The sequence below is a fragment of the Salmo salar genome, chromosome 03 (genome assembly GCF_965601325.2).
Source record: "Salmo salar chromosome 03, fSalSal1, whole genome shotgun sequence".
In the NCBI taxonomy this organism is placed as follows: Eukaryota; Metazoa; Chordata; class Actinopteri; order Salmoniformes; family Salmonidae; genus Salmo; species Salmo salar.
This window is the reverse complement of record NC_138293.1, coordinates 12,945,830-12,972,973: the sequence shown is the minus strand read 5'-3', so window position 1 is coordinate 12,972,973 and position 27,144 is coordinate 12,945,830. Positions and strand designations below refer to the sequence as shown.

General features: G+C 46.0%; 1 protein-coding gene across 1 annotated transcript in view; it reads left to right on the top strand.

Annotated features, from left to right (window-relative positions):
- Window positions 1-27,144, top strand: part of LOC106598568 (potassium channel subfamily T member 2) — a 64,237-nt gene that overhangs the window by 26,411 nt on the left and 10,682 nt on the right. The window contains exons 15-24 of the mRNA XM_014189602.3: window positions 2,828-2,936; window positions 7,313-7,462; window positions 7,829-8,031; window positions 8,266-8,470; window positions 8,901-9,006; window positions 9,280-9,452; window positions 10,499-10,570; window positions 10,929-11,063; window positions 25,051-25,162; window positions 26,562-26,663. Of these exons, the coding sequence (XP_014045077.1) occupies window positions 2,828-2,936; window positions 7,313-7,462; window positions 7,829-8,031; window positions 8,266-8,470; window positions 8,901-9,006; window positions 9,280-9,452; window positions 10,499-10,570; window positions 10,929-11,063; window positions 25,051-25,162; window positions 26,562-26,663 (1,367 nt within the window). The remainder of the gene's footprint in view (window positions 1-2,827; window positions 2,937-7,312; window positions 7,463-7,828; window positions 8,032-8,265; window positions 8,471-8,900; window positions 9,007-9,279; window positions 9,453-10,498; window positions 10,571-10,928; window positions 11,064-25,050; window positions 25,163-26,561; window positions 26,664-27,144) is intronic.

Sequence of the window (27,144 nt, the reverse complement as noted above, 5' to 3'; positions counted from 1 at the left end):
GTTTAAAGTGTTTCGGGGTTTGATGGGCTATGTTTATATTTAAGAGGGGTGTTTGTTTAGAGTGTTTCGGGGTTTGTTGGGTTATGTTCTTGTTAGTCTATTTCTATGTTAGTTCTTGTTAGTCTATTTCTATGTTAGTTCTAGTATGTCTATTTCTATGTGGTGTTTGTTGGGTTGACCTTCAATTGGAAGCAGCTGCTCCTAGTTGCTTCTAATTGAAGGTCCTATTTAAGAGGGGTGTTTTTTCTATGGGATTTTGTGGGTAGTTGTTCCTTGTATAGCTGTAAGCCTTACAGGACTGTTTATAGTCGTTGTTTTTGTATACGTGTGTTTTGTTTTGGTTTTCCTTCTTTCTGCCGAATAAAAAGAAGATGAGTATGCACACTCCCGCTGCGTTTTGGTCAAATCCATACGACACCCGTGACACATATAAAAGCCTGTGCGTGATGGCGTAGTGCACATGACAATATACAGTTGAAGTCTGAAGTTTACAGACACTTAGGTTGGAGTCATTAAAACTCGTTTTTCAACCACTCCACAAATTTCTTGTTAACAAACTATAGTTTTGGCAAGTCGGTTAGGACATCTACTTTGTGCGTGACACAGGTAATTTTTCCAACAATTGTTTACAGACAGATTATTTCACTTATAATTCACTGTATCACAATTCCAGTGGGTCAGAAGTTTTAATACACTAAGTTGACTGTGCCTTTAAATAGCTTGGAAAATTCCAGAAAATGATGTCATGGCTTTAGAAGTTTCTGATAGTCTAATTGACATAATTTGAGTCAATTGGAGGTGTACCTGTGGATGTATTTCAAGGCCTACCTTCAAACTCAGTGCCTCTTTGCTTGACATCATGGGGAAATCAAAAGAAATCAGCCAAGACCTCAGAAAAAAAATTGTAGACCTCCACAAGTCTGGTTCACACTTGGGAGCAATTTCCAAACGCCTGAAGGTACCACATTCATCTGTACAAACAATAGTATGCAAGTATAAACACCATGGGACCATGCAGCCGTCATACCGCTCAGGAAGGAGACGTGTTCTGTCTCCTAGAGATGAACGTACTTTGGTGCGAAAAGTGCAAATCAATCCCAGAACAACAGCAAAGGACCTTGTGAAGATGCTGGAGGAAACAAGTACAAAAGTATCTATATCCACAGTAAAACAAGTCCTATATCGACATAACCTGAAAGGCCGCTCAGCAAGGAAGAAGCCAAAGCTCCAAAACCACCATAAAAAAAGCCAGACTACGGTTTGCAACTGCACATGGGGACAAAGATCGTACTTTTTGTAGAAATGTCCTCTGGTCTGATGAAACAAAAATAGAACTGTTTGGCCATAATGACCATCGTTATGTTTGGAGGAAAAAGGGGAGGCTTGCAAGCCGAAGAACACCATCCCAACCATGAAGCACAGGGGTGGCAGCATCATGTTGTGGGGTTGTTTTGCTGCAGGAGGGACTGGTGCACTTCACAAAATAGATGGCATCATGAGGTAGGAAAATGATGTGGATATATTGAAGCAACATCTCAAGACATCAGTCAGGAAGTTAAAGCTTGGTAGCAAATGGGTCTTGCAAATCGACAATGACCCCAAGCATACTTCCAAAATTGTGGCAAATTGGCTTAAGGACAACAAAGTCAAGGTATTGGAGTGGCCATCACAAAGCCCTGGCCTCAATCCTATAGAAAATGTGTGGGTAGAACTGAAAAAGCATGTGAGAGCAAGGAGGCCTACAAACCTGACTCAGTTACACCAGCTCTGTCAGGGGGAATGGGCCAAAATTCACCCAATTTATTGTGGGAAGCTTGTGGAAGGCTACCCGAAGCATTTGACCCAAGTTAAACAGTTTAAAGGCAATGCTACCAAATACTAATTGAGTGTATGTAAACTTCTGACCCACTGGGAATGTGATGAAAGAAATAAAAGCTGAAATAAATCATTCTTTCCACTATTATTCGGACATTTCACATTCTTAAAATAAAGTGGTGATCCTAACTGACCTAAGACAGGACATTTTTACTAGGATTAAATGTCAGGAATTGTGAAAAACGAAGTTTAAATGTGTTTGGCTAATGTGTATGTAAACTTACGACTTCAACTGTATTTTGTGGTTAAATTCCCATGCACCAAATAAAGACTAAACGTTAAATGGGTTTCTCTCGCATATTCAACTCTACTGATGGTTTTGTACCCCAAAAATGTTGCATTGTATTGCAAGTGTGCCCACTCTGGTATTGGCTCGTGCGCTCTAGCCAACAGCTTGCAGAAACAGTGCGGGTAGGATAGCCTACATTATGAGATTAATGTGGACGAAAGAGCTAAAGACGAAAGGTTATTTTTATTTGTCAAAAGGCAGCCCAGCATCGATCATCTTGTCTCCAGAATAAGACCCTCAATATTTATTGGAAAGGAACATCAATCACCGTGTATACTTTCACCACCTAGTAAACTGCATGCTTTCCCGAGTCGTAGTGGGAGGACCACACACCATATCATTGCGTGACTCCAAGTTTACTTCAATATGACGGTTATTATATCAATATTTGCTCATTAAAGCATTTTCACCACCATTTCCTGCATATTGAACTTTACCGACACCAAAAAGATCCCACCTTGTCTAGCGTATTTTGTTTTGTCACCATTTTATAAATTTATCGACAAATTTGCTGTTTCCATCAGGCCTGTCGTGACATTTTTTTTTATCCGACATGTACTTTACTTGCATAAAAAGGTTGGATGGAAACCTGGTTATGGAGTCTCATCTCTGTAAGACTCTTTTTAAAACGACATCAAATCTTGTTCCTCTCTGTTTCCCCAGATCATGTAGTGTGTGAGGAGGAATTCAAGTATGCCATGTTGGCCCTGAACTGCATCTGTCCAGCAACCTCCTCCCTCATAACCCTACTGGTCCACACTTCACAGGGCCGGTAAGTTACACAACCACCCTGCACCCTCATATCTAGTCGACTCTTCAATGGTCTACACTCCATAGGATCTGCAAAGTACAGTAGGCAACCCACCTACCACTAAGTCTCTACCCACCAACCCACCAAGTCTCTACCCACCAACCCCACCCCCTACCCCCAAGTTTCTACCCACCTACCACTAAGTCTCTACCCACCAACCCACCAAGTCTCTACCCACCAACCCCACCCCCTACCCCCAAGTTTCTACCCACCTACCACTAAGTCTCTACCCACCAACCCACCAAGTCTCTACCCACCAACCCCACCCCCTACCCCCAAGTTTCTACCCACCTACCACTAAGTCTCTACCCAACACCCCACCAATTCTCTACCCACCAAACCCCCTACCACTAAGTGTCTACCCACTAACCCACCAAGTCTCTACCCACCAACCCACCAAGTCTCTACCCACCAACCCCACCCCCTACCCCCAAGTTTCTACCCACCTACTACTAAGTCTCTACCCAACACCCCACCAATTCTCTACCCACCAAACCCCCTACCACTAAGTGTCTACCCACTAACCCACCAAGTCTCTACCCACCAACCCACCAAGTCTCTACCCACCAAGTGTCTACCCACTAACCCACCTACCACCAAGTCTCTACCCACCAACCCATCAAGTCTCTACCCACCAAGTCTCTACCCACCAACCCACCAATTCTCTACCCATCAACCCACCAAGTCTCTACCCACCAACCCACCAAGTCTCTACCCATCAACCCACCAAGTCTCCACCCACCAAGTCTCTACCCACCAACCCACCAAGTCTCTACCCACCAACCCACCAAGTCTCTACCCACCATCCCACCAAGTCTCCACCCACCAACCCACCAACCCACCAAGTCTCCACCCACCAAGTCTCTACCCACCAATCCCTGCACCCTCATATCTAGTCGACTCTTCAATGGTCTACACTCCATAGGATCTGCAAAGTACAGTAGGCAACCCACCTACCACTAAGTCTCTACCCAACACCCCACCAATTCTCTACCCACCAACCCACCAAGTCTCTACCCACCAACCCCACCCCCTACCCCCAAGTTTCTACCCACCTACCACTAAGTCTCTACCCACCAACCCACCAAGTCTCTACCCACCAACCCCACCCCCTACCCCCAAGTTTCTACCCACCTACCACTAAGTCTCTACCCAACACCCCACCAATTCTCTACCCACCAAACCCCCTACCACTAAGTGTCTACCCACTAACCCACCAAGTCTCTACCCACCAACCCACCAAGTCTCTACCCACCAACCCCACCCCCTACCCCCAAGTTTCTACCCACCTACCACTAAGTCTCTACCCAACACCCCACCAATTCTCTACCCACCAAACCCCCTACCACTAAGTGTCTACCCACTAACCCACCAAGTCTCTACCCACCAACCCACCAAGTCTCTACCCACCAAGTGTCTACCCACTAACCCACCTACCACCAAGTCTCTACCCACCAACCCATCAAGTCTCTACCCACCAAGTCTCTACCCACCAACCCACCAATTCTCTACCCATCAACCCACCAAGTCTCTACCCACCAACCCACCAAGTCTCTACCCATCAACCCACCAAGTCTCCACCCACCAAGTCTCTACCCACCAACCCACCAAGTCTCTACCCACCAACCCACCAAGTCTCTACCCACCATCCCACCAAGTCTCCACCCACCAACCCACCAACCCACCAAGTCTCCACCCACCAAGTCTCTACCCACCAATCCCTGCACCCTCATATCTAGTCGACTCTTCAATGGTCTACACTCCATAGGATCTGCAAAGTACAGTAGGCAACCCACCTACCACTAAGTCTCTACCCAACACCCCACCAATTCTCTACCCACCAAACCCCCTAACACTAAGTGTTTACCCACTAACCCACCTACCACCAAGTCTCCACCCACCAACCCACCAAGTCTCTACCCACCAACCCACCAATTCTCTACCCATCAACCCACCAGTTCTCTACCCACCTACCACTAAGTCTCTACCCATTAACCCACCAAGTCTCCACCCACCAAGTCTCTACCCCCCATCCCACCAAGTCTCCACCCACCAACCCCTCAAGTCTCTACCCATCAACCCACCACATTTCTAACCACCAAGTCTCTACCCACCAACCCACCAAGTCTCCACCCACCAAGTCTCTACCCACCAACCCACCAAGTCTCCACCCACCAAGTCTCCACCCACCAACCCACCAAGTCTCCACCCACCAAGTCTCTACCCACCAACCCACCAAGTCTCTACCCATCAACCCACCAAGTCTCTACCCACCAACCCACCAAGTCTCTACCCATCAACCCACCAAGTCTCCACCCACCAAGTCTCTACCCACCAACCCACCAAGTCTCTACCCATCAACCCACCAAGTCTCTACCCACCAACCCACCAAGTCTCCACCCACCAAGTCTCTACCCACCAACCCACCAAGTCTCTACCCACCAACCCACCAAGTCTCTACCCATCAACCCACCAAGTCTCTACCCACCAACCCACCAAGTCTCCACCCACCAAGTCTCTACCCACCAACCCACCAAGTCTCTACCCATCAACCCACCAAGTCTCTACCCACCAACCCACCAAGTCTCTACCCATCAACCCACCAAGTCTCCACCCACCAAGTCTCTACCCACCAACCCACCAAGTCTCTACCCATCAACCCACCAAGTCTCTACCCACCAACCCACCAAGTCTCCACCCACCAAGTCTCTACCCACCAACCCACCAAGTCTCTACCCACCAACCCACCAAGTCTCTACCCATCAACCCACCAAGTCTCTACCCACCAACCCACCAAGTCTCCACCCACCAAGTCTCTACCCACCAACCCACCAAGTCTCCACCCACCAAGTCTCTACCCACCAACCCACCAAGTCTCCACCCACCAAGTCTCTACCCACCAACCCACCAAGTCTCTACCCACCAACCCACCAAGTCTCTACCCATCAACCCACCAAGTCTCCACCCACCAAGTCTCTACCCACCAACCCACCAAGTCTCTACCCATCAACCCACCAAGTCTCTACCCACCAACCCACCAAGTCTCTACCCATCAACCCACCAAGTCTCAACCCACCAAGTCTCTACCCACCAACCCACCAAGTCTCTACCCATCAACCCACCAAGTCTCAACCCACCAAGTCTCTACCCACCAACCCACCAAGTCTCTACCCATCAACCCACCAAGTCTCAACCCACCAAGTCTCTACCCACCAACCCACCAAGTCTCTACCCATCAACCCACCAAGTCTCAACCCACCAAGTCTCTACCCACCAACCCACCAAGACTCTACCCATCAACCCACCAAGTCTCAACCCACCAAGTCTCTACCCACCAACCCACCAAGTCTCTACCCATCAACCCACCAAGTCTCAACCCACCAAGTCTCTACCCACCAACCCACCAAGTCTCTACCCACCAACCCACCAAGTCTCAACCCACCAAGTCTCTACCCACCAACCCACCAAGTCTCTACCCACCAACCCACCAAGTCTCTACCCACCAACCCACCAAGTCTCTACCCATCAACCCACCAAGTCTCAACCCACCAAGTCTCTACCCACCAACCCACCAAGTCTCTACCCATCAACCCACCAAGTCTCAACCCACCAAGTCTCTACCCACCAACCCACCAAGACTCTACCCACCAACCCACCAAGTCTCAACCCACCAAGTCTCTACCCACCAACCCACCAAGTCTCTACCCACCAACCCACCAAGTCTCTACCCACCAACCCACCAAGTCTCTACCCATCAACCCACCAAGTCTCAACCCACCAAGTCTCTACCCACCAACCCACCAAGTCTCTACCCATCAACCCACCAAGTCTCAACCCACCAAGTCTCTACCCACCAACCCACCAAGACTCTACCCATCAACCCACCAAGTCTCAACCCACCAAGTCTCTACCCACCAACCCACCAAGTCTCTACCCATCAACCCACCAAGTCTCAACCCACCAAGTCTCTACCCACCAACCCACCAAGTCTCTACCCACCAACCCACCAAGTCTCTACCCACCAACCCACCAAGTCTCCACCCACCAAGTCTCTACCCACCAACCCACCAAGTCTCTACCCACCAACCCACCAAGTCTCAACCCACCAAGTCTGTGAAAGGGAGAAATGCTACAGACCCTCATATTGTACCTAGTTAATTGTCTGCAGCGAAAGCCCAGACTGAACCCAACTAAAAGTAACACTTCATATGAATACCGTCGTAGTGCTTTACACAGCATTATATAGCAGCTCATAAGATGTTATAATTATGCTTGTAATGCATTATGAATAGTGTATTCCCAGGAGGTGTTACCATACGTTTCTCTGTGTGCTTCAGGGAGGGGCAGCAGTCTCCAGAGGAGTGGCACAGGACTTATGGCAAGTGTTCCGGGAATGAGGTTTACAACATCACCATGAGGGACAGCATCTTCTTCTCAGAATATATGGGGAAAAGCTTCACCTACACCTCCTTCCACGCGCATAAGAAGTAAGTAGCTAACACCAATACCTCTTAGCATGGTCCCAGGGTCTAGGGTCGCATACTTTCTCTTATTAAGCCTCACTACTGACAAATGACCACATTTTCTTCTGATACCGGTTCCTATGGTTCCATTTTCTGTGCTATTTCAGTTGTATCCATGGATGGGAACAGACATGTGGGCTCAAACTCAATCCCCACTTTTTCACCAACAGTCCACGTATCCCGTACACACAAATAAGATTGAAAGGTTCACTGATCCTACACATTTAAAACCAGCCCTATTTATGAGTCACTCTCCCTCTTCGTATTGCCCTCTAAACCTCCAGCCTATGTGATCTAACCCTAACCCTATATCTCTATCACTGTCCTCAGGTATGGCGTGTGTCTGATCGGGGTGTGCCGGGAGGACAGTAAGAGCATCCTGCTGAACCCCGGGCCACAGTTTAGAATGAGCCCCAATGACAGCTGCTTCTACATCAACATCACTAAGGAGGAGAACACTACCTTTAAGACCCAGAGGGAGAGGACGGGTAGCCGGCCCTGCTTGCCAGTACACAGTGTAATCGCCTGCATGGGTCAGTAATATGAGTTCCAATACTACCTAGTATGAAGTGATGTATTGGACAAGTATATTAAGCAGTGGTGTAAAGTACTTCAGTAAAAATACTACTTAAGTATTTTTTTTTTTACTTTACTATAGTATTTTCGAAAAAAATGATAAATGAATTGACATGTAAGACACAGAAATATGCCCACAATAAATAGTATGTTGTAAACGTTGTATGTTCTTTGTATCCTTCCTTGTTCAGGCACTGTGGCCATAGACCTCCAGGACACAGGCTGTGGGCCCTCTCTCTGTCTCCCCCCGGAGGACATCAAGGGTAACAGCAGGAGGCCCAGCATCGGCCCAGTGCTAGAGGTGCCAGACACTTCCTCTATGCACACAGGTGACCTCTATAGCGACCAATCAGAGGACGAGACCATGCCCTCCAACGAGGACCTATCAACTGAGGGGTATGTTTTATTTTATTTTTCACAGGAGGTTGGTGGCACCTTAATTGGGTAGGATTCGCTGGTGGTAATAACTGGAGCGGAAAAGGCGGGATGGTATCAAATACATCAAACACATGGTTTTTAATGTGTTTGATGCCATTCCATTTGCTCTGTTCCAGCTTTTATTACTATGAGCTGTTCTCCTCTCAGCAGCCTCCTGTGGTCCAGAATGAAGACCATGCATAGATTGAATCATGTAGGTTAGTGTTGGGCTGGAACAAAAGATTGCATAACCAGTAGCTTTCCAAGACTGGAATTGGAGACCCCTGCGGTAGATGAGGCATTGTGAGACAATGATGACATTTGTTTGGCCGTTCACTTGAATGGGAGATCCACATCCTACTGCCCACCCCTGCAGTAAGATATGAATTGTGTATGTGTTTATTTCAAGCTATATGAAAGGCTATCCTCCCAACCTGCCCTACATCGGTAGTTCTCCAACACTGTGCCATCTATTGAAGGAGAAAGTACCATACTGTTGCCTCAGACTGGAAAAGGTAAATTATGCAAGTCACTTATTCAGTTAAATCAATATACTGTAGGTAGTTTTAAGTCATGTTCCCCATTTGCACTGTTGAGGCTGGTTTCCAGACACAGATTAAGCCGAGTCCTAATCTAAAAATGCATGCACAATGGAGAATCGCTATCTGTGTCCAGGAAATCGGCCCACAAGTACAGCCTATGTTAAATATACTGTATATACTCCATATATATATATATATAATTTAAAAAAGCAACAACACACAAATATAGGTTTATTTTCCCCACAGGGTTGTAAGCATAACAACTTTGAGGATGCCAAAGCCTACAGCTTTAAGAACAAGCTGATCATTGTGTCAGCTGAGACGGCGGGGAATGGACTGTACAACTTCATCGTCCCGCTTAGAGCTTCCTACAGACTAAAGAAAGAGCTGAACCCCATTGTGCTGCTCCTGGATAATCAGTAAGAAGACTGTTTCAAAACATCCTTTTATCCTTTTTATTGAGCTGCCCTCATTGGCCAGGTCTCCCATTTAAAAGAGGTAGGGTTGCAAGATTCCCTTTCCCCATATCCCAGGTTTTCCAGAATATATTCCAGAAATAATTAGGGAATAAGCAGAATCTTATTCCCAGGATTTCTGGAAACCTGCGAATTTGGGGAAAGTTACCGGAATATTTTGCAACCTGGAAAAAGAGGTGTCCTGACCTCAATGGGATGTCCTGATGAAATGAAAACATTTCGCTCTTTCTCCCTTTGGGGAATACATCGAAATATTTTTTTGAGAAACGGAAAGAGACATCTGTTACGAAACACGTAAAAATGTAAGGAATTACATTCGGTGATTTTGAAATAAGCTTACACTTGTAACCTGAATTGATACGTCCCCGCACGAGGATTGATGTGTCCACGCACGTCTCGTTCTCGGCCACTCATATCTCTGCCTTAGCAAATTTGACACACATCATTTTGGAGTGTATTTTCCAGTAGTTTTCAAGTCCATTCGCTCATTTTTCATGCGACTGGCATGCGGTAATGATAAGTAATATTGTAATAGCCTACAGTTTTAATTATTGTGATAGGCTCATGTTTTACCAGTATGCCATACCCATGGCATACCCCTGGTACCGGTTTACTTTCACCTTGTGATTTTACCTCAAGCAAAGCAGCCATATTTAGTTTGTTTTACAAAAGTAACTGTGTCTTTCGGATATGTCTGGTTGGGTACTGTGACATCAAAAATAACAATATCTGTGCATATGGACAATATATATCTATTGAATTGAATTCTATTAAATCCTACACACCGAAGAAGGCTGTACAGCCAAAACGGCTGTGAATGCCATCCCTGATGCAGTAAAACATTTAAAACATTGAATAATGAAGTAATCTTTATGAGACATGCAAACCCAATACACATCTTTGTCTGAATTGTGGGGTTTTACCCACCAGCCAAGCCTCTGGGAGAGCACCATGGTTCTCTTCTGATTAGTGTTCTGTTGTCTCACCAGGCCTGACCCACAGTTCCTGGAGGCTGTCTGTGGGTTCCCCATGGTTTACTACATGGTGGGCTCCATCGATAAGTATGTGACACACAGCATCATCACACACCTTATAACCTTATACATCATCTTCTTTAGTGCCTGTTCTGCAATTGTATGTGGCACCCTTCCACTTCTTGTCTCCCTGTCAAGAGTACATCTCAAGGAAACGGACTGAGTGAACCAAAAAAGCAATTTCTCATAAGTCCTGTGTAGAAAGTCACCTTCTTGACAGCCTCCAAGATGCTATCAGTTACGATTCTCTCTCCACAGTGAATCCGTCACAGATAATCTGTCATAGCTAGCTCATGTGCAGGGTCCAGAGTTCTTCCTGGTCAGGGAAAAGTCTAGTCCTTTATGTCAAGAAGTCAAATGTGTGTGTGTGTGTGTGTTTTCCTAGCCTGGATGACCTCCTGCGTTGCGGTGTGTATTTTGCAGCCAACATGGTGGTGGTGGACAAGGAGAGCACCATGAGTGCAGAAGAGGACTACATGGCTGACGCCAAGACCATCGTCAATGTCCAGACACTGTTCAGGTACCTCAACCCCTATCAATGTACAGACACTGTTCAGGTACCTCAACCCCTATCAATGTCCAGACACTGTTCAGGTACCTCAACCCCTATCAATGTGCAGACACTGTTCAGGTACCTCAACCCCTATCAATGTGCAGACACTGTTCAGGTACCTCAACCCCTATCAATGTCCAGACACTGTTCAGGTACCTCAACCCCTATCAATGTCCAGACACTGTTCAGGTACCTCAACCCCTATCAATGTACAGACACTGTTCAGGTACCTCAACCACTATCAATGTACAGACACTGTTCAGGTACCTCAACCCCTATCAATGTACAGACACTGTTCAGGTACCTCAACCCCTATCAATGTGCAGACACTGTTCAGGTACCTCAACCCCTATCAATGTGCAGACACTGTTCAGGTACCTCAACCCCTATCAATGTGCAGACACTGTTCAGGTACCTCAACCCCTATCAATGTGCAGACACTGTTCAGGTACCTCAACCCCTGTCAATGTCCAGACACTGTTCAGGTACCTCAACCCCTATCAATGTACAGACACTGTTCAGGTACCTCAACCCCTGTCAATGTACAGACACTGTTCAGGTACCTCAACCCCTATCAATGTACAGACACTGTTCAGGTACCTCAACCCCTATCAATGTACAGACACTGTTCAGGTACCTCAACCCCTATCAATGTGCAGACACTGTTCAGGTACCTCAACCCCTATCAATGTGCAGACACTGTTCAGGTACCTCAACCCCTATCAATGTCCAGACACTGTTCAGGTACCTCAACCCCTATCAATGTACAGACACTGTTCAGGTACCTCAACCCCTATCAATGTACAGACACTGTTCAGGTACCTCAATCCCTATCAATGTACAGACACTGTTCAGGTACCTCAACCCCTATCAATGTCCAGACACTGTTCAGGTACCTCAACCCCTATCAATGTGCAGACACTGTTCAGGTACCTCAACCCCTATCAATGTGCAGACACTGTCCAGGTACCTCAACCCCTGTCAATGTCCAGACACTGTTCAGGTACCTCAACCCCTATCAATGTACAGACACTGTTCAGGTACCTCAACCCCTGTCAATGTACAGACACTGTTCAGGTACCTCAACCCCTATCAATGTACAGACACTGTTCAGGTACCTCAACCCCTATCAATGTACAGACACTGTTCAGGTACCTCAACCCCTATCAATGTGCAGACACTGTTCAGGTACCTCAACCCCTATCAATGTGCAGACACTGTTCAGGTACCTCAACCCCTATCAATGTCCAGACACTGTTCAGGTACCTCAACCCCTATCAATGTACAGACACTGTTCAGGTACCTCAACCCCTATCAATGTGCAGACACTGTTCAGGTACCTCAACCCCTATCAATGTGCAGACACTGTTCAGGTACCTCAACCCCTGTCAATGTGCAGACACTGTTCAGGTACCTCAACCCCTATCAATGTACAGACACTGTTCAGGTACCTCAACCCCTATCAATGTACAGACACTGTTCAGGTACCTCAACCCCTATCAATGTACAGACACTGTTCAGGTACCTCAACCCCTATCAATGTGCAGACACTGTTCAGGTACCTCAACCCCTATCAATGTCCAGACACTGTTCAGGTACCTCAACCCCTATCAATGTATAGACACTGTTCAGGTACCTCAACCCCTATCAATGTACAGACACTGTTCAGGTACCTCAACCCCTATCAATGTGCAGACACTGTTCAGGTACCTCAACCCCTATCAATGTCCAGACACTGTTCAGGTACCTCAACCCCTATCAATGTACAGACACTGTTCAGGTACCTCAACCCCTATCAATGTGCAGACACTGTTCAGGTACCTCAACCCCTATCAATGTCCAGACACTGTTCAGGTACCTCAACCCCTATCAATGTACAGACACTGTTCAGGTACCTCAACCCCTATCAATGTATAGACACTGTTCAGGTACCTCAACCCCTATCAATGTGCAGACACTGTTCAGGTACCTCAACCCCTATCAATGTGCAGACACTGTTCATTGTACCTCAACCCCTATCAATGTGCAGACACTGTTCAGGTACCTCAACCCCTATCAATGTCCAGACACTGTTCAGGTACCTCAACCCCTATCAATGTACAGACACTGTTCAGGTACCTCAACCCCTATCAATGTGCAGACACTGTTCAGGTACCTCAACCCCTATCAATGTGCAGACACTGTTCAGGTACCTCAACCCCTGTCAATGTGCAGACACTGTTCAGGTACCTCAACCCCTATCAATGTACAGACACTGTTCAGGTACCTCAACACCTATCAATGTACAGACATTGTTCAGGTACCTCAACCCCTATCAATGTACAGACACTGTTCAGGTACCTCAACCCCTATCAATGTACAGACACTGTTCAGGTACCTCAACCCCTATCAATGTGCAGACACTGTTCAGGTACCTCAACCCCTATCAATGTCCAGACACTGTTCAGGTACCTCAACCCCTATCAATGTATAGACACTGTTCAGGTACCTCAACCCCTATCAATGTACAGACACTGTTCAGGTACCTCAACCCCTATCAATGTGCAGACACTGTTCAGGTACCTCAACCCCTATCAATGTCCAGACACTGTTCAGGTACCTCAACCCCTATCAATGTACAGACACTGTTCAGGTACCTCAACCCCTATCAATGTGCAGACACTGTTCAGGTACCTCAACCCCTATCAATGTCCAGAGACTGTTCAGGTACCTCAACCCCTATCAATGTCCAGACACTGTTCAGGTACCTCAACCCCTATCAATGTATAGACACTGTTCAGGTACCTCAACCCCTATCAATGTGCAGACACTGTTCAGGTACCTCAACCCCTATCAATGTACAGACACTGTTCAGGTACCTCAACCCCTATCAATGTACAGACACTGTTCAGGTACCTCAACCCCTATCAATGTACAGACACTGTTCAGGTACCTCAACCCCTATCAATGTGCAGACACTGTTCAGGTACCTCAACCCCTATCAATGTGCAGACACTGTTCAGGTACCTCAACCCCTATCAATGTCCAGACACTGTTCAGGTACCTCAACCCCTATCAATGTACAGACACTGTTCAGGTACCTCAACCCCTATCAATGTACAGACACTGTTCAGGTACCTCAACCCCTATCAATGTACAGACACTGTTCAGGTACCTCAACCCCTATCAATGTGCAGACACTGTTCAGGTACCTCAACCCCTATCAATGTGCAGACACTGTTCAGGTACCTCAACCCCTATCAATGTCCAGACACTGTTCAGGTACCTCAACCCCTATCAATGTACAGACACTGTTCAGGTACCTCAACCCCTATCAATGTACAGACACTGTTCAGGTACCTCAATCCCTATCAATGTACAGACACTGTTCAGGTACCTCAACCCCTATCAATGTCCAGACACTGTTCAGGTACCTCAACCCCTATCAATGTGCAGACACTGTTCAGGTACCTCAACCCCTATCAATGTGCAGACACTGTCCAGGTACCTCAACCCCTGTCAATGTCCAGACACTGTTCAGGTACCTCAACCCCTATCAATGTACAGACACTGTTCAGGTACCTCAACCCCTGTCAATGTACAGACACTGTTCAGGTACCTCAACCCCTATCAATGTACAGACACTGTTCAGGTACCTCAACCCCTATCAATGTACAGACACTGTTCAGGTACCTCAACCCCTATCAATGTGCAGACACTGTTCAGGTACCTCAACCCCTATCAATGTGCAGACACTGTTCAGGTACCTCAACCCCTATCAATGTCCAGACACTGTTCAGGTACCTCAACCCCTATCAATGTACAGACACTGTTCAGGTACCTCAACCCCTATCAATGTGCAGACACTGTTCAGGTACCTCAACCCCTATCAATGTGCAGACACTGTTCAGGTACCTCAACCCCTGTCAATGTGCAGACACTGTTCAGGTACCTCAACCCCTATCAATGTACAGACACTGTTCAGGTACCTCAACCCCTATCAATGTACAGACACTGTTCAGGTACCTCAACCCCTATCAATGTACAGACACTGTTCAGGTACCTCAACCCCTATCAATGTGCAGACACTGTTCAGGTACCTCAACCCCTATCAATGTCCAGACACTGTTCAGGTACCTCAACCCCTATCAATGTATAGACACTGTTCAGGTACCTCAACCCCTATCAATGTACAGACACTGTTCAGGTACCTCAACCCCTATCAATGTGCAGACACTGTTCAGGTACCTCAACCCCTATCAATGTCCAGACACTGTTCAGGTACCTCAACCCCTATCAATGTACAGACACTGTTCAGGTACCTCAACCCCTATCAATGTGCAGACACTGTTCAGGTACCTCAACCCCTATCAATGTCCAGACACTGTTCAGGTACCTCAACCCCTATCAATGTACAGACACTGTTCAGGTACCTCAACCCCTATCAATGTATAGACACTGTTCAGGTACCTCAACCCCTATCAATGTGCAGACACTGTTCAGGTACCTCAACCCCTATCAATGTGCAGACACTGTTCATTGTACCTCAACCCCTATCAATGTGCAGACACTGTTCAGGTACCTCAACCCCTATCAATGTCCAGACACTGTTCAGGTACCTCAACCCCTATCAATGTACAGACACTGTTCAGGTACCTCAACCCCTATCAATGTGCAGACACTGTTCAGGTACCTCAACCCCTATCAATGTGCAGACACTGTTCAGGTACCTCAACCCCTGTCAATGTGCAGACACTGTTCAGGTACCTCAACCCCTATCAATGTACAGACACTGTTCAGGTACCTCAACCCCTATCAATGTACAGACATTGTTCAGGTACCTCAACCCCTATCAATGTACAGACACTGTTCAGGTACCTCAACCCCTATCAATGTACAGACACTGTTCAGGTACCTCAACCCCTATCAATGTGCAGACACTGTTCAGGTACCTCAACCCCTATCAATGTCCAGACACTGTTCAGGTACCTCAACCCCTATCAATGTATAGACACTGTTCAGGTACCTCAACCCCTATCAATGTACAGACACTGTTCAGGTACCTCAACCCCTATCAATGTGCAGACACTGTTCAGGTACCTCAACCCCTATCAATGTCCAGACACTGTTCAGGTACCTCAACCCCTATCAATGTACAGACACTGTTCAGGTACCTCAACCCCTATCAATGTGCAGACACTGTTCAGGTACCTCAACCCCTATCAATGTCCAGAGACTGTTCAGGTACCTCAACCCCTATCAATGTCCAGACACTGTTCAGGTACCTCAACCCCTATCAATGTATAGACACTGTTCAGGTACCTCAACCCCTATCAATGTGCAGACACTGTTCAGGTACCTCAACCCCTATCAATGTACAGACACTGTTCAGGTACCTCAACCCCTATCAATGTACAGACACTGTTCAGGTACCTCAACCCCTATCAATGTACAGACACTGTTCAGGTACCTCAACCCCTATCAATGTGCAGACACTGTTCAGGTACCTCAACCCCTATCAATGTGCAGACACTGTTCAGGTACCTCAACCCCTATCAATGTCCAGACACTGTTCAGGTACCTCAACCCCTATCAATGTACAGACACTGTTCAGGTACCTCAACCCCTATCAATGTACAGACACTGTTCAGGTACCTCAATCCCTATCAATGTACAGACACTGTTCAGGTACCTCAACCCCTGTCAATGTAGAGACACTGTTCAGGTACCTCAACCCCTATCAATGTACAGACACTGTTCAGGTACCTCAACCCCTATCAATGTACAGACACTGTTCAGGTACCTCAACCCCTATCAATGTGCAGACACTGTTCAGGTACCTCAACCCCTATCAATGTGCAGACACTGTTCAGGTACCTCAACCCCTATCAATGTGCAGACACTGTCCAGGTACCTCAACCCCTGTCAATGTCCAGACACTGTTCAGGTACCTCAACCCCTATCAATGTACAGACACTTTTCAGGTACCTCAACCCCTGTCAATGTACAGACACTGTTCAGGTACCTCAACCCCTATCAATGTACAGACACTGTTCAGGTACCTCAACCCCTATCAATGTACAGACACTGTTCAGGTACCTCAACCCCTATCAATGTGCAGACACTGTTCAGGTACCTCAACCCCTATCAATGTGCAGACACTGTTCAGGTACCTCAACCCCTATCAATGTCCAGACACTGTTCAGGTACCTCAACCCCTATCAATGTACAGACACTGTTCAGGTACCTCAACCCCTATCAATGTGCAGACACTGTTCAGGTACCTCAACCCCTATCAATGTGCAGACACTGTTCAGGTACCTCAACCCCTGTCAATGTGCAGACACTGTTCAGGTACCTCAACCCCTATCAATGTACAGACACTGTTCAGGTACCTCAACCCCTATCAATGTACAGACACTGTTCAGGTACCTCAACCCCTATCAATGTACAGACACTGTTCAGGTACCTCAACCCCTATCAATGTGCAGACACTGTTCAGGTACCTCAACCCCTATCAATGTCCAGACACTGTTCAGGTACCTCAACCCCTATCAATGTATAGACACTGTTCAGGTACCTCAACCCCTATCAATGTACAGACACTGTTCAGGTACCTCAACCCCTATCAATGTGCAGACACTGTTCAGGTACCTCAACCCCTATCAATGTCCAGACACTGTTCAGGTACCTCAACCCCTATCAATGTACAGACACTGTTCAGGTACCTCAACCCCTATCAATGTGCAGACACTGTTCAGGTACCTCAACCCCTATCAATGTCCAGACACTGTTCAGGTACCTCAACCCCTATCAATGTCCAGACACTGTTCAGGTACCTCAACCCCTATCAATGTATAGACACTGTTCAGGTACCTCAACCCCTATCAATGTGCAGACACTGTTCAGGTACCTCAACCCCTATCAATGTACAGACACTGTTCAGGTACCTCAACCCCTATCAATGTACAGACACTGTTCAGGTACCTCAACCCCTATCAATGTGCAGACACTGTTCAGGTACCTCAACCCCTATCAATGTGCAGACACTGTTCAGGTACCTCAACCCCTATCAATGTGCAGACACTGTTCAGGTACCTCAACCCCTATCAATGTCCAGACACTGTTCAGGTACCTCAACCCCTATCAATGTACAGACACTGTTCAGGTACCTCAACCCCTATCAATGTGCAGACACTGTTCAGGTACCTCAACCCCTATCAATGTGCAGACACTGTTCAGGTACCTCAACCCCTGTCAATGTGCAGACACTGTTCAGGTACCTCAACCCCTATCAATGTACAGACACTGTTCAGGTACCTCAACCCCTATCAATGTACAGACACTGTTCAGGTACCTCAACCCCTATCAATGTACAGACACTGTTCAGGTACCTCAACCCCTATCAATGTACAGACACTGTTCAGGTACCTCAACCCCTATCAATGTCCAGACACTGTTCAGGTACCTCAACCCCTATCAATGTATAGACACTGTTCAGGTACCTCAACCCCTATCAATGTGCAGACACTGTTCAGGTACCTCAACCCCTATCAATGTCCAGACACTGTTCAGGTACCTCAACCCCTATCAATGTACAGACACTGTTCAGGTACCTCAACCCCTATCAATGTGCAGACACTGTTCAGGTACCTCAACCCCTATCAATGTGCAGACACTGTTCAGGTACCTCAACCCCTATCAATGTCCAGACACTGTTCAGGTACCTCAACCCCTATCAATGTACAGACACTGTTCAGGTACCTCAACCCCTATCAATGTGCAGACACTGTTCAGGTACCTCAACCCCTATCAATGTCCAGAGACTGTTCAGGTACCTCAACCCCTATCAATGTCCAGACACTGTTCAGGTACCTCAACCCCTATCAATGTATAGACACTGTTCAGGTACCTCAACCCCTATCAATGTGCAGACACTGTTCAGGTACCTCAACCCCTATCAATGTACAGACACTGTTCAGGTACCTCAACCCCTATCAATGTACAGACACTGTTCAGGTACCTCAACCCCTATCAATGTACAGACACTGTTCAGGTACCTCAACCCCTATCAATGTGCAGACACTGTTCAGGTACCTCAACCCCTATCAATGTGCAGACACTGTTCAGGTACCTCAACCCCTATCAATGTCCAGACACTGTTCAGGTACCTCAACCCCTATCAATGTACAGACACTGTTCAGGTACCTCAACCCCTATCAATGTACAGACACTGTTCAGGTACCTCAATCCCTATCAATGTACAGACACTGTTCAGGTACCTCAACCCCTGTCAATGTAGAGACACTGTTCAGGTACCTCAACCCCTATCAATGTACAGACACTGTTCAGGTACCTCAACCCCTATCAATGTACAGACACTGTTCAGGTACCTCAACCCCTATCAATGTGCAGACACTGTTCAGGTACCTCAACCCCTATCAATGTGCAGACACTGTTCAGGTACCTCAACCCCTATCAATGTGCAGACACTGTCCAGGTACCTCAACCCCTGTCAATGTCCAGACACTGTTCAGGTACCTCAACCCCTATCAATGTACAGACACTTTTCAGGTACCTCAACCCCTGTCAATGTACAGACACTGTTCAGGTACCTCAACCCCTATCAATGTACAGACACTGTTCAGGTACCTCAACCCCTATCAATGTACAGACACTGTTCAGGTACCTCAACCCCTATCAATGTGCAGACACTGTTCAGGTACCTCAACCCCTATCAATGTGCAGACACTGTTCAGGTACCTCAACCCCTATCAATGTCCAGACACTGTTCAGGTACCTCAACCCCTATCAATGTACAGACACTGTTCAGGTACCTCAACCCCTATCAATGTGCAGACACTGTTCAGGTACCTCAACCCCTATCAATGTGCAGACACTGTTCAGGTACCTCAACCCCTGTCAATGTGCAGACACTGTTCAGGTACCTCAACCCCTATCAATGTACAGACACTGTTCAGGTACCTCAACCCCTATCAATGTACAGACACTGTTCAGGTACCTCAACCCCTATCAATGTACAGACACTGTTCAGGTACCTCAACCCCTATCAATGTGCAGACACTGTTCAGGTACCTCAACCCCTATCAATGTCCAGACACTGTTCAGGTACCTCAACCCCTATCAATGTATAGACACTGTTCAGGTACCTCAACCCCTATCAATGTACAGACACTGTTCAGGTACCTCAACCCCTATCAATGTGCAGACACTGTTCAGGTACCTCAACCCCTATCAATGTCCAGACACTGTTCAGGTACCTCAACCCCTATCAATGTACAGACACTGTTCAGGTACCTCAACCCCTATCAATGTGCAGACACTGTTCAGGTACCTCAACCCCTATCAATGTCCAGACACTGTTCAGGTACCTCAACCCCTATCAATGTCCAGACACTGTTCAGGTACCTCAACCCCTATCAATGTATAGACACTGTTCAGGTACCTCAACCCCTATCAATGTGCAGACACTGTTCAGGTACCTCAACCCCTATCAATGTACAGACACTGTTCAGGTACCTCAACCCCTATCAATGTACAGACACTGTTCAGGTACCTCAACCCCTATCAATGTGCAGACACTGTTCAGGTACCTCAACCCCTATCAATGTGCAGACACTGTTCAGGTACCTCAACCCCTATCAATGTGCAGACACTGTTCAGGTACCTCAACCCCTATCAATGTCCAGACACTGTTCAGGTACCTCAACCCCTATCAATGTACAGACACTGTTCAGGTACCTCAACCCCTATCAATGTGCAGACACTGTTCAGGTACCTCAACCCCTATCAATGTGCAGACACTGTTCAGGTACCTCAACCCCTGTCAATGTGCAGACACTGTTCAGGTACCTCAACCCCTATCAATGTACAGACACTGTTCAGGTACCTCAACCCCTATCAATGTACAGACACTGTTCAGGTACCTCAACCCCTATCAATGTACAGACACTGTTCAGGTACCTCAACCCCTATCAATGTACAGACACTGTTCAGGTACCTCAACCCCTATCAATGTCCAGACACTGTTCAGGTACCTCAACCCCTATCAATGTATAGACACTGTTCAGGTACCTCAACCCCTATCAATGTGCAGACACTGTTCAGGTACCTCAACCCCTATCAATGTCCAGACACTGTTCAGGTACCTCAACCCCTATCAATGTACAGACACTGTTCAGGTACCTCAACCCCTATCAATGTGCAGACACTGTTCAGGTACCTCAACCCCTATCAATGTCCAGACACTGTTCAGGTACCTCAACCCCTATCAATGTACAGACACTGTTCAGGTACCTCAACCCCTATCAATGTGCAGACACTGTTCAGGTACCTCAACCCCTATCAATGTCCAGACACTGTTCAGGTACCTCAACCCCTATCAATGTACAGACACTGTTCAGGTACCTCAACCCCTATCAATGTACAGACACTGTTCAGGTACCTCAACCCCTATCAATGTGCAGACACTGTTCAGGTACCTCAACCCCTATCAATGTGCAGACACTGTTCAGGTACCTCAACCCCTATCAATGTCCAGACACTGTTCAGGTACCTCAACCCCTATCAATGTACAGACACTGTTCAGGTACCTCAACCCCTATCAATGTGCAGACACTGTTCAGGTACCTCAACCCCTATCAATGTCCAGACACTGTTCAGGTACCTCAACCCCTATCAATGTACAGACACTGTTCAGGTACCTCAACCCCTATCAATGTATAGACACTGTTCAGGTACCTCAACCCCTATCAATGTCCAGACACTGTTCAGGTACCTCAACCCCTATCAATGTACAGACACTGTTCAGGTACCTCAACCCCTATCAATGTCCAGACACTGTTCAGGTACCTCAACCCCTATCAATGTGCAGACACTGTTCAGGTACCTCAACCCCTATCAATGTATAGACACTGTTCAGGTACCTCAACCCCTATCAATGTACAGACACTGTTCAGGTACCTCCACCCCTATCAATGTCCAGACACTGTTCAGGTACCTCAACCCCTATCAATGTACAGACACTATTCAGGTACCTCAACCCCTATCAATGTGCAGACACTGTTCAGGTACCTCAACCCCTATCAATGTACAGACACTGTTCAGGTACCTCAACCCCTATCAATGTGCAGACACTGTTCAGGTACCTCAACCCCTATCAATATGCAGACACTGTTCAGGTACCTCAACCCCTATCAATGTACAGACACTGGTACCAAAGTCACTGTCATGGTTTTAACCTTTGGTCAAACTATTCTATGATCCAATATACTGGACCACATGTTCACACATTTTATGCAGGCATTTTTATGATATCAAAAGTGTCATACAGGCTAATGTTTTATTAAATCTTTAAACACAGATTAACATTTTATAGGTGGGTTTCAAAGATTAATTATATGACAGTGATTTTCTTTCAACCGTGTAGATTAAAGTACACACTTCATAGCTAGTTTCCTTGGCAACCTTGCCACACTGCATCAGGGAATCCATTTGTTTTCTGATTGCTTTCTTGTTGTCAGACAATTAATCAAAAATGTCAACTCACTTTATAATTTTCACCAGACAACGTAGAAGCTTGCAAAAATATTGAAACACTTTGATTTGGGGTTTATGTTTCATGAATTGCTCCCACTGTTATTATATAACCTATATTTTAAACTGGGTGGTTCGAGTCCTGAATGCTGATTGGCAGACAGCCGTGGTATATCAGACCGCATACCACGGGTATGATAAAGCATTTATTTTTACTGCTTTAATTACATTGGTAACCAGTTTATAATAGCAATAAGGCAACTCTTGGGTTTGTGGTATATGGCCAATATACCACGGCTAAGGGTTGTATCCAGCCCAAACGCAACCTTAGCCGTGGTAAATTGGCCATATACCACACCTCCTTGTGCCTTATTTCTTAATTAGGTAGCTAGTATATACGGTAGCATCGGTATCAGTTGTTCACTAAATAGTGCTAATCCTATAATGGTGTTAGTACAGTAGATAGCGATGCTGTTTTTCTTCTTGGCTCTCACACGTTTATTAGCTAGGCTATTAATTCATAGTTATTCATTTCATCCAGTCATTCATTTAAGTGAGTATACAAAACATTAAGGACACCTGCTCATTCCATGACATAGACTGACCAGGTGAAAGCTATGATCCCTTATTGATGTCACTTGTTAAATCCACCTCAATCAGTGTAGATGAAAGGGAGGAGACAGGTTAAAAAAAGTTTTTCTTTATCCTTGAGACAATTGAGCCATGGATTGTGTGGCATTCAGAGGGTGAACAAGCAAGACAAAATATTTAAGTTCCTTTGAACGGAGTACGGTAGTACAGTGCATTCTGAAAGTATTCAGACCCGTTGACTTTTCCACATTTTGTTACGTTACAGACTTATTCTAAAATGAATTAAATTGTTTTTTTCCCTCATCAATCTACACACAATACCCCATAATGACAAAGCAAAACAGGTTTTTAGAAATAAAAATTAAAAGTTTTCAGACCCTTTACTCAGTACTTTGTTGAAGCACCTCTGGCAGCGATTACAGCCTCAAGTCTTCTTGGGTATGACGCTACAAGCTTGGCACACATGTATTTGGGGAGTTTCTCCCATTCTTCTCTACAGATCCGCTCAAGGTCTGTCAGGTTAGATGGGGAGTGTTGCTGCACAGCTATTTTCAGGTCTCTCCAGAGATGTTTGATTGGGTTCAAGTACAGGCTCTGGCTGGGCCACTCAAGAACATTCAGAGACTTGTCCCAAAGCAACTCTGCATTGTGCTGGCTGTGTGCTTAGGGTTGTTGTCCTGTTGGAAGGTGAACTTTCGCCCCAGTCTGAAGTCTTGAGAACTCTGGAGCAGGTTTTCATCAAGGATCTCTCTCTACTTGGCTCTGTTCATCTTTCCCTCGATCCTGACTAGTCTCCCAGTCCCTTCCGTGCTGCAGAGATGATTGTCCTTCTGGAAGGTTCTCCCATCTTCACAGAGGAACTCTGGAGCTCTGTCAGAGTGACTTCTTGGTCACCTCCCTGACCAATGCCTTTCTCCACCGATTGCTTAGTTTGGCCGGGCGGCCAGCTCTAAGAAGAGTCTTGATGGTTCCAAACATCTTCCATTTAAGAATGATGGAGGCCACTGTGTTCTTGGGGACCTTCAAGGCTGGAGAAATTGTTTGGTACCCTTCCCCATATCTGTGCCTCAACACAATCCTGTCTCGGAGCTCTACGGACAATTCCTTCGACCTCATGGCTTGGTTTTTGCTCTGACATGCACTTTCAACTGTCGGACCTTATATAGACAGGTTTGTGCCATTCTAAATCATGTCCAATCAATTGACTTTACCACAGGTAGACTCCAATCAAGTTGTAGAAACATCTCAAGGATGATCAATGGAAACAGGATGCACCTGAGCTCCATTTCGAGTCTCCTAGCAAAGGGTCTGAATACACATATAAATAAGGTATTTCTGTTTTTTATTTTTAATAAATTAGAAAATAAATCTAAAAACCTGTTTTCCCTTTGTCATTATGGGGTATTGTGATGTCATTATGGGGTATTGTCTGTAGATTGATGAGGACATTTTTTTATTTAATCCATTTTAGAACAAGGCTGTAACGTAACAAAATGTGGAAAAAGGGAAGGGGTCTGAATACTTTCCGAATGCATGGTTTTTCACGCTCAACAGTTTCCCATGTGTATCAAGAATGGTCCACCATCCAAAAGACATCCAGCCAACTTGATACATCTGTGGGAAGCATTGGCGTCAACATGGGTCAGAATCCCTGTGGAACGCTTTCGGCACGTTGTAGATATTAGGAAGGCGTTCCTAATGTTTGGTAAACTCAGTGTATTTTGGATGTCACATTTGATTACAAAGTTGACATTTTGTTCTGCCATTGTGATTTTCTGTTTTATTTTGTTCAGTTAATCTCAGCTATATTGTGTTTCTTCTCATCCAGGTTGTTCTCCAGTCTCAGTATCATCACCGAGCTAACCCATCCCGCCAATATGAGGTTTATGCAGTTCAGAGCTAAGGACTGGTACTCTTTGGCTCTCTCTAAACTGGAGAAGGTAAGCCGTCACTGAATGTACACCAACTGTACCTCAAGGCCGAGTTTCAGTCCAAGGCGCGTTATAGAGAAACACACTTGACAGCTGACAATTAGCATTTTAAAAGCAATGTCCCCGACCTTTGCGGAGATTGCATTCATGCTGAAGATGTCAACTCAAGCGTAAATGAAAAGGCACGTTGTCTGTTCAGTATGCTGCTCTATAACACGCCTTGGATTGAATCCCAGCCTAAACTATGTAGATGTCTCTAACTCTATAAATGCACAGTTTACAACTAGTTATTCTTGTCTGCAGTAGCAAAGGTGATGGACCAGGGTTGGAGTCAATTCCAGTTAAATTCCAGTCAATTGAGGAAGTAGACTGAAACTCAAATTCTCTTAAATGCTTTTCAATTAGAAAAATGTATAATTGGAATTTGGGTTACTTTCTGAATTGACTGGAATTGAAATGGAATTGACCCCAACCCTGGTACGAAATATACATTGAGTCGTCTTCAAAGGCTACTAACTATACATTGAGTCGTCTTCAAAGGCTACTGACTATACATTGAGTAGTCTTCAAACAAAGGATGAGAAGGTTAAACAATCATTATGTGAAGGTTGGACAGTACATACAGTACAAGCATAGAATTTTTCCACTGCCCTCTCAAACAACACCAGACGTTGGATCTTTTCTTCTAAGAGAAATGATTATTCCCGTTCATAGACACATGTAACATTTCCAGGGGTAATATGACGGGTATTATGTTATGCGTAGGCATCCTTTCCTTAATAAGATATCAATATGGTTCCTGTTGCGGTGCATCTTTCACCTCACATCAGTATCGACCACCAGCTGGCGCTCTCTCTCTTTCAAATATCCTAAGCTCTTCTTGAGCATCCCCATTTGATCTGTTCCAGTTGTAACACCTGAAGGACTTGATGATAAGGTGACCAGTTGAATCAGGCTATACTGTACTGCAATAGACTGGTTTATTCAAGGAAAGGTTTGCAGAATGCTGCCCTAACATCCTACTGGGCAAAAAGTGGTTGAATAAAAGTTACTCCACTTTATCTCATCCAAATAATTCAATGTGATGACATTGAATCAACATGGAAAACTGATTGGATTTGCAAAAAGTAATCAACCTTTTTTCTTTTTTCGATTTTCTTTTTTATACCCAACTTTTAATTAACCTAAATTCAATGACAGGGTGACATGTTTTGTTGTATTCACATTAGATGACAACTCAACCAAAAGTAAATCAAAACTAGATGTTGAACTGACGTCTGTGCCCAGTGGGATTAGTGTGTTGGTGTTTCTGTCCCCCTGTTACATGTCTATGGGAGTTAAAAGAGCTTTGTGATTCTTGCATGTGTTGAAAAGAGCTCTACAAATAAAATGTATTATTATTTATTAGAAAGAGCGGGAGAAAGGCTCCAACCTGGCCTTCATGTTTCGCCTGCCATTCGCTGCAGGGAGGGTCTTCAGTATCGGCATGCTGGACACTCTCCTCTACCAGGTAACCAGGCAGGACCCACCTGTTCTGTACAGCAGGACCCACCTGTTCTGTACAGCAGGACCCACCTGTTCTGTACAGCAGGACCCATCTGTTCTGTACAGCTGGACACGCCTGTTCTGTACAGCAGGACCCGCCTGTTCTGTACAGCAGGACCCGCCTGTTCTGTACAGCAGGACCCACCTGTTCTGTACAGCAGGACCCACCTGTTCTGTACAGCAGGACCTGCCTGTTCTGTACAGCTGGACCCGCCTGTTCTGTACAGCAGCAGAGAAGATAAGAATGTTTCTTGCTGTTGAACTAGCTACCTTTTTAAGTAGAGGTTGTTCTGTACTGTATACAGAGGGTAATCTCTTTAATTAGCCTACAGAGGGTAATCTCTTTAATTAGCCTACAGAGGCTAATCTCTTTAATTGGCCTACAGAGGGTAATCTCTTTAATTAGTCTACAGAGGCTAATCTCTTTAATTAGCCTACAGAGGGTA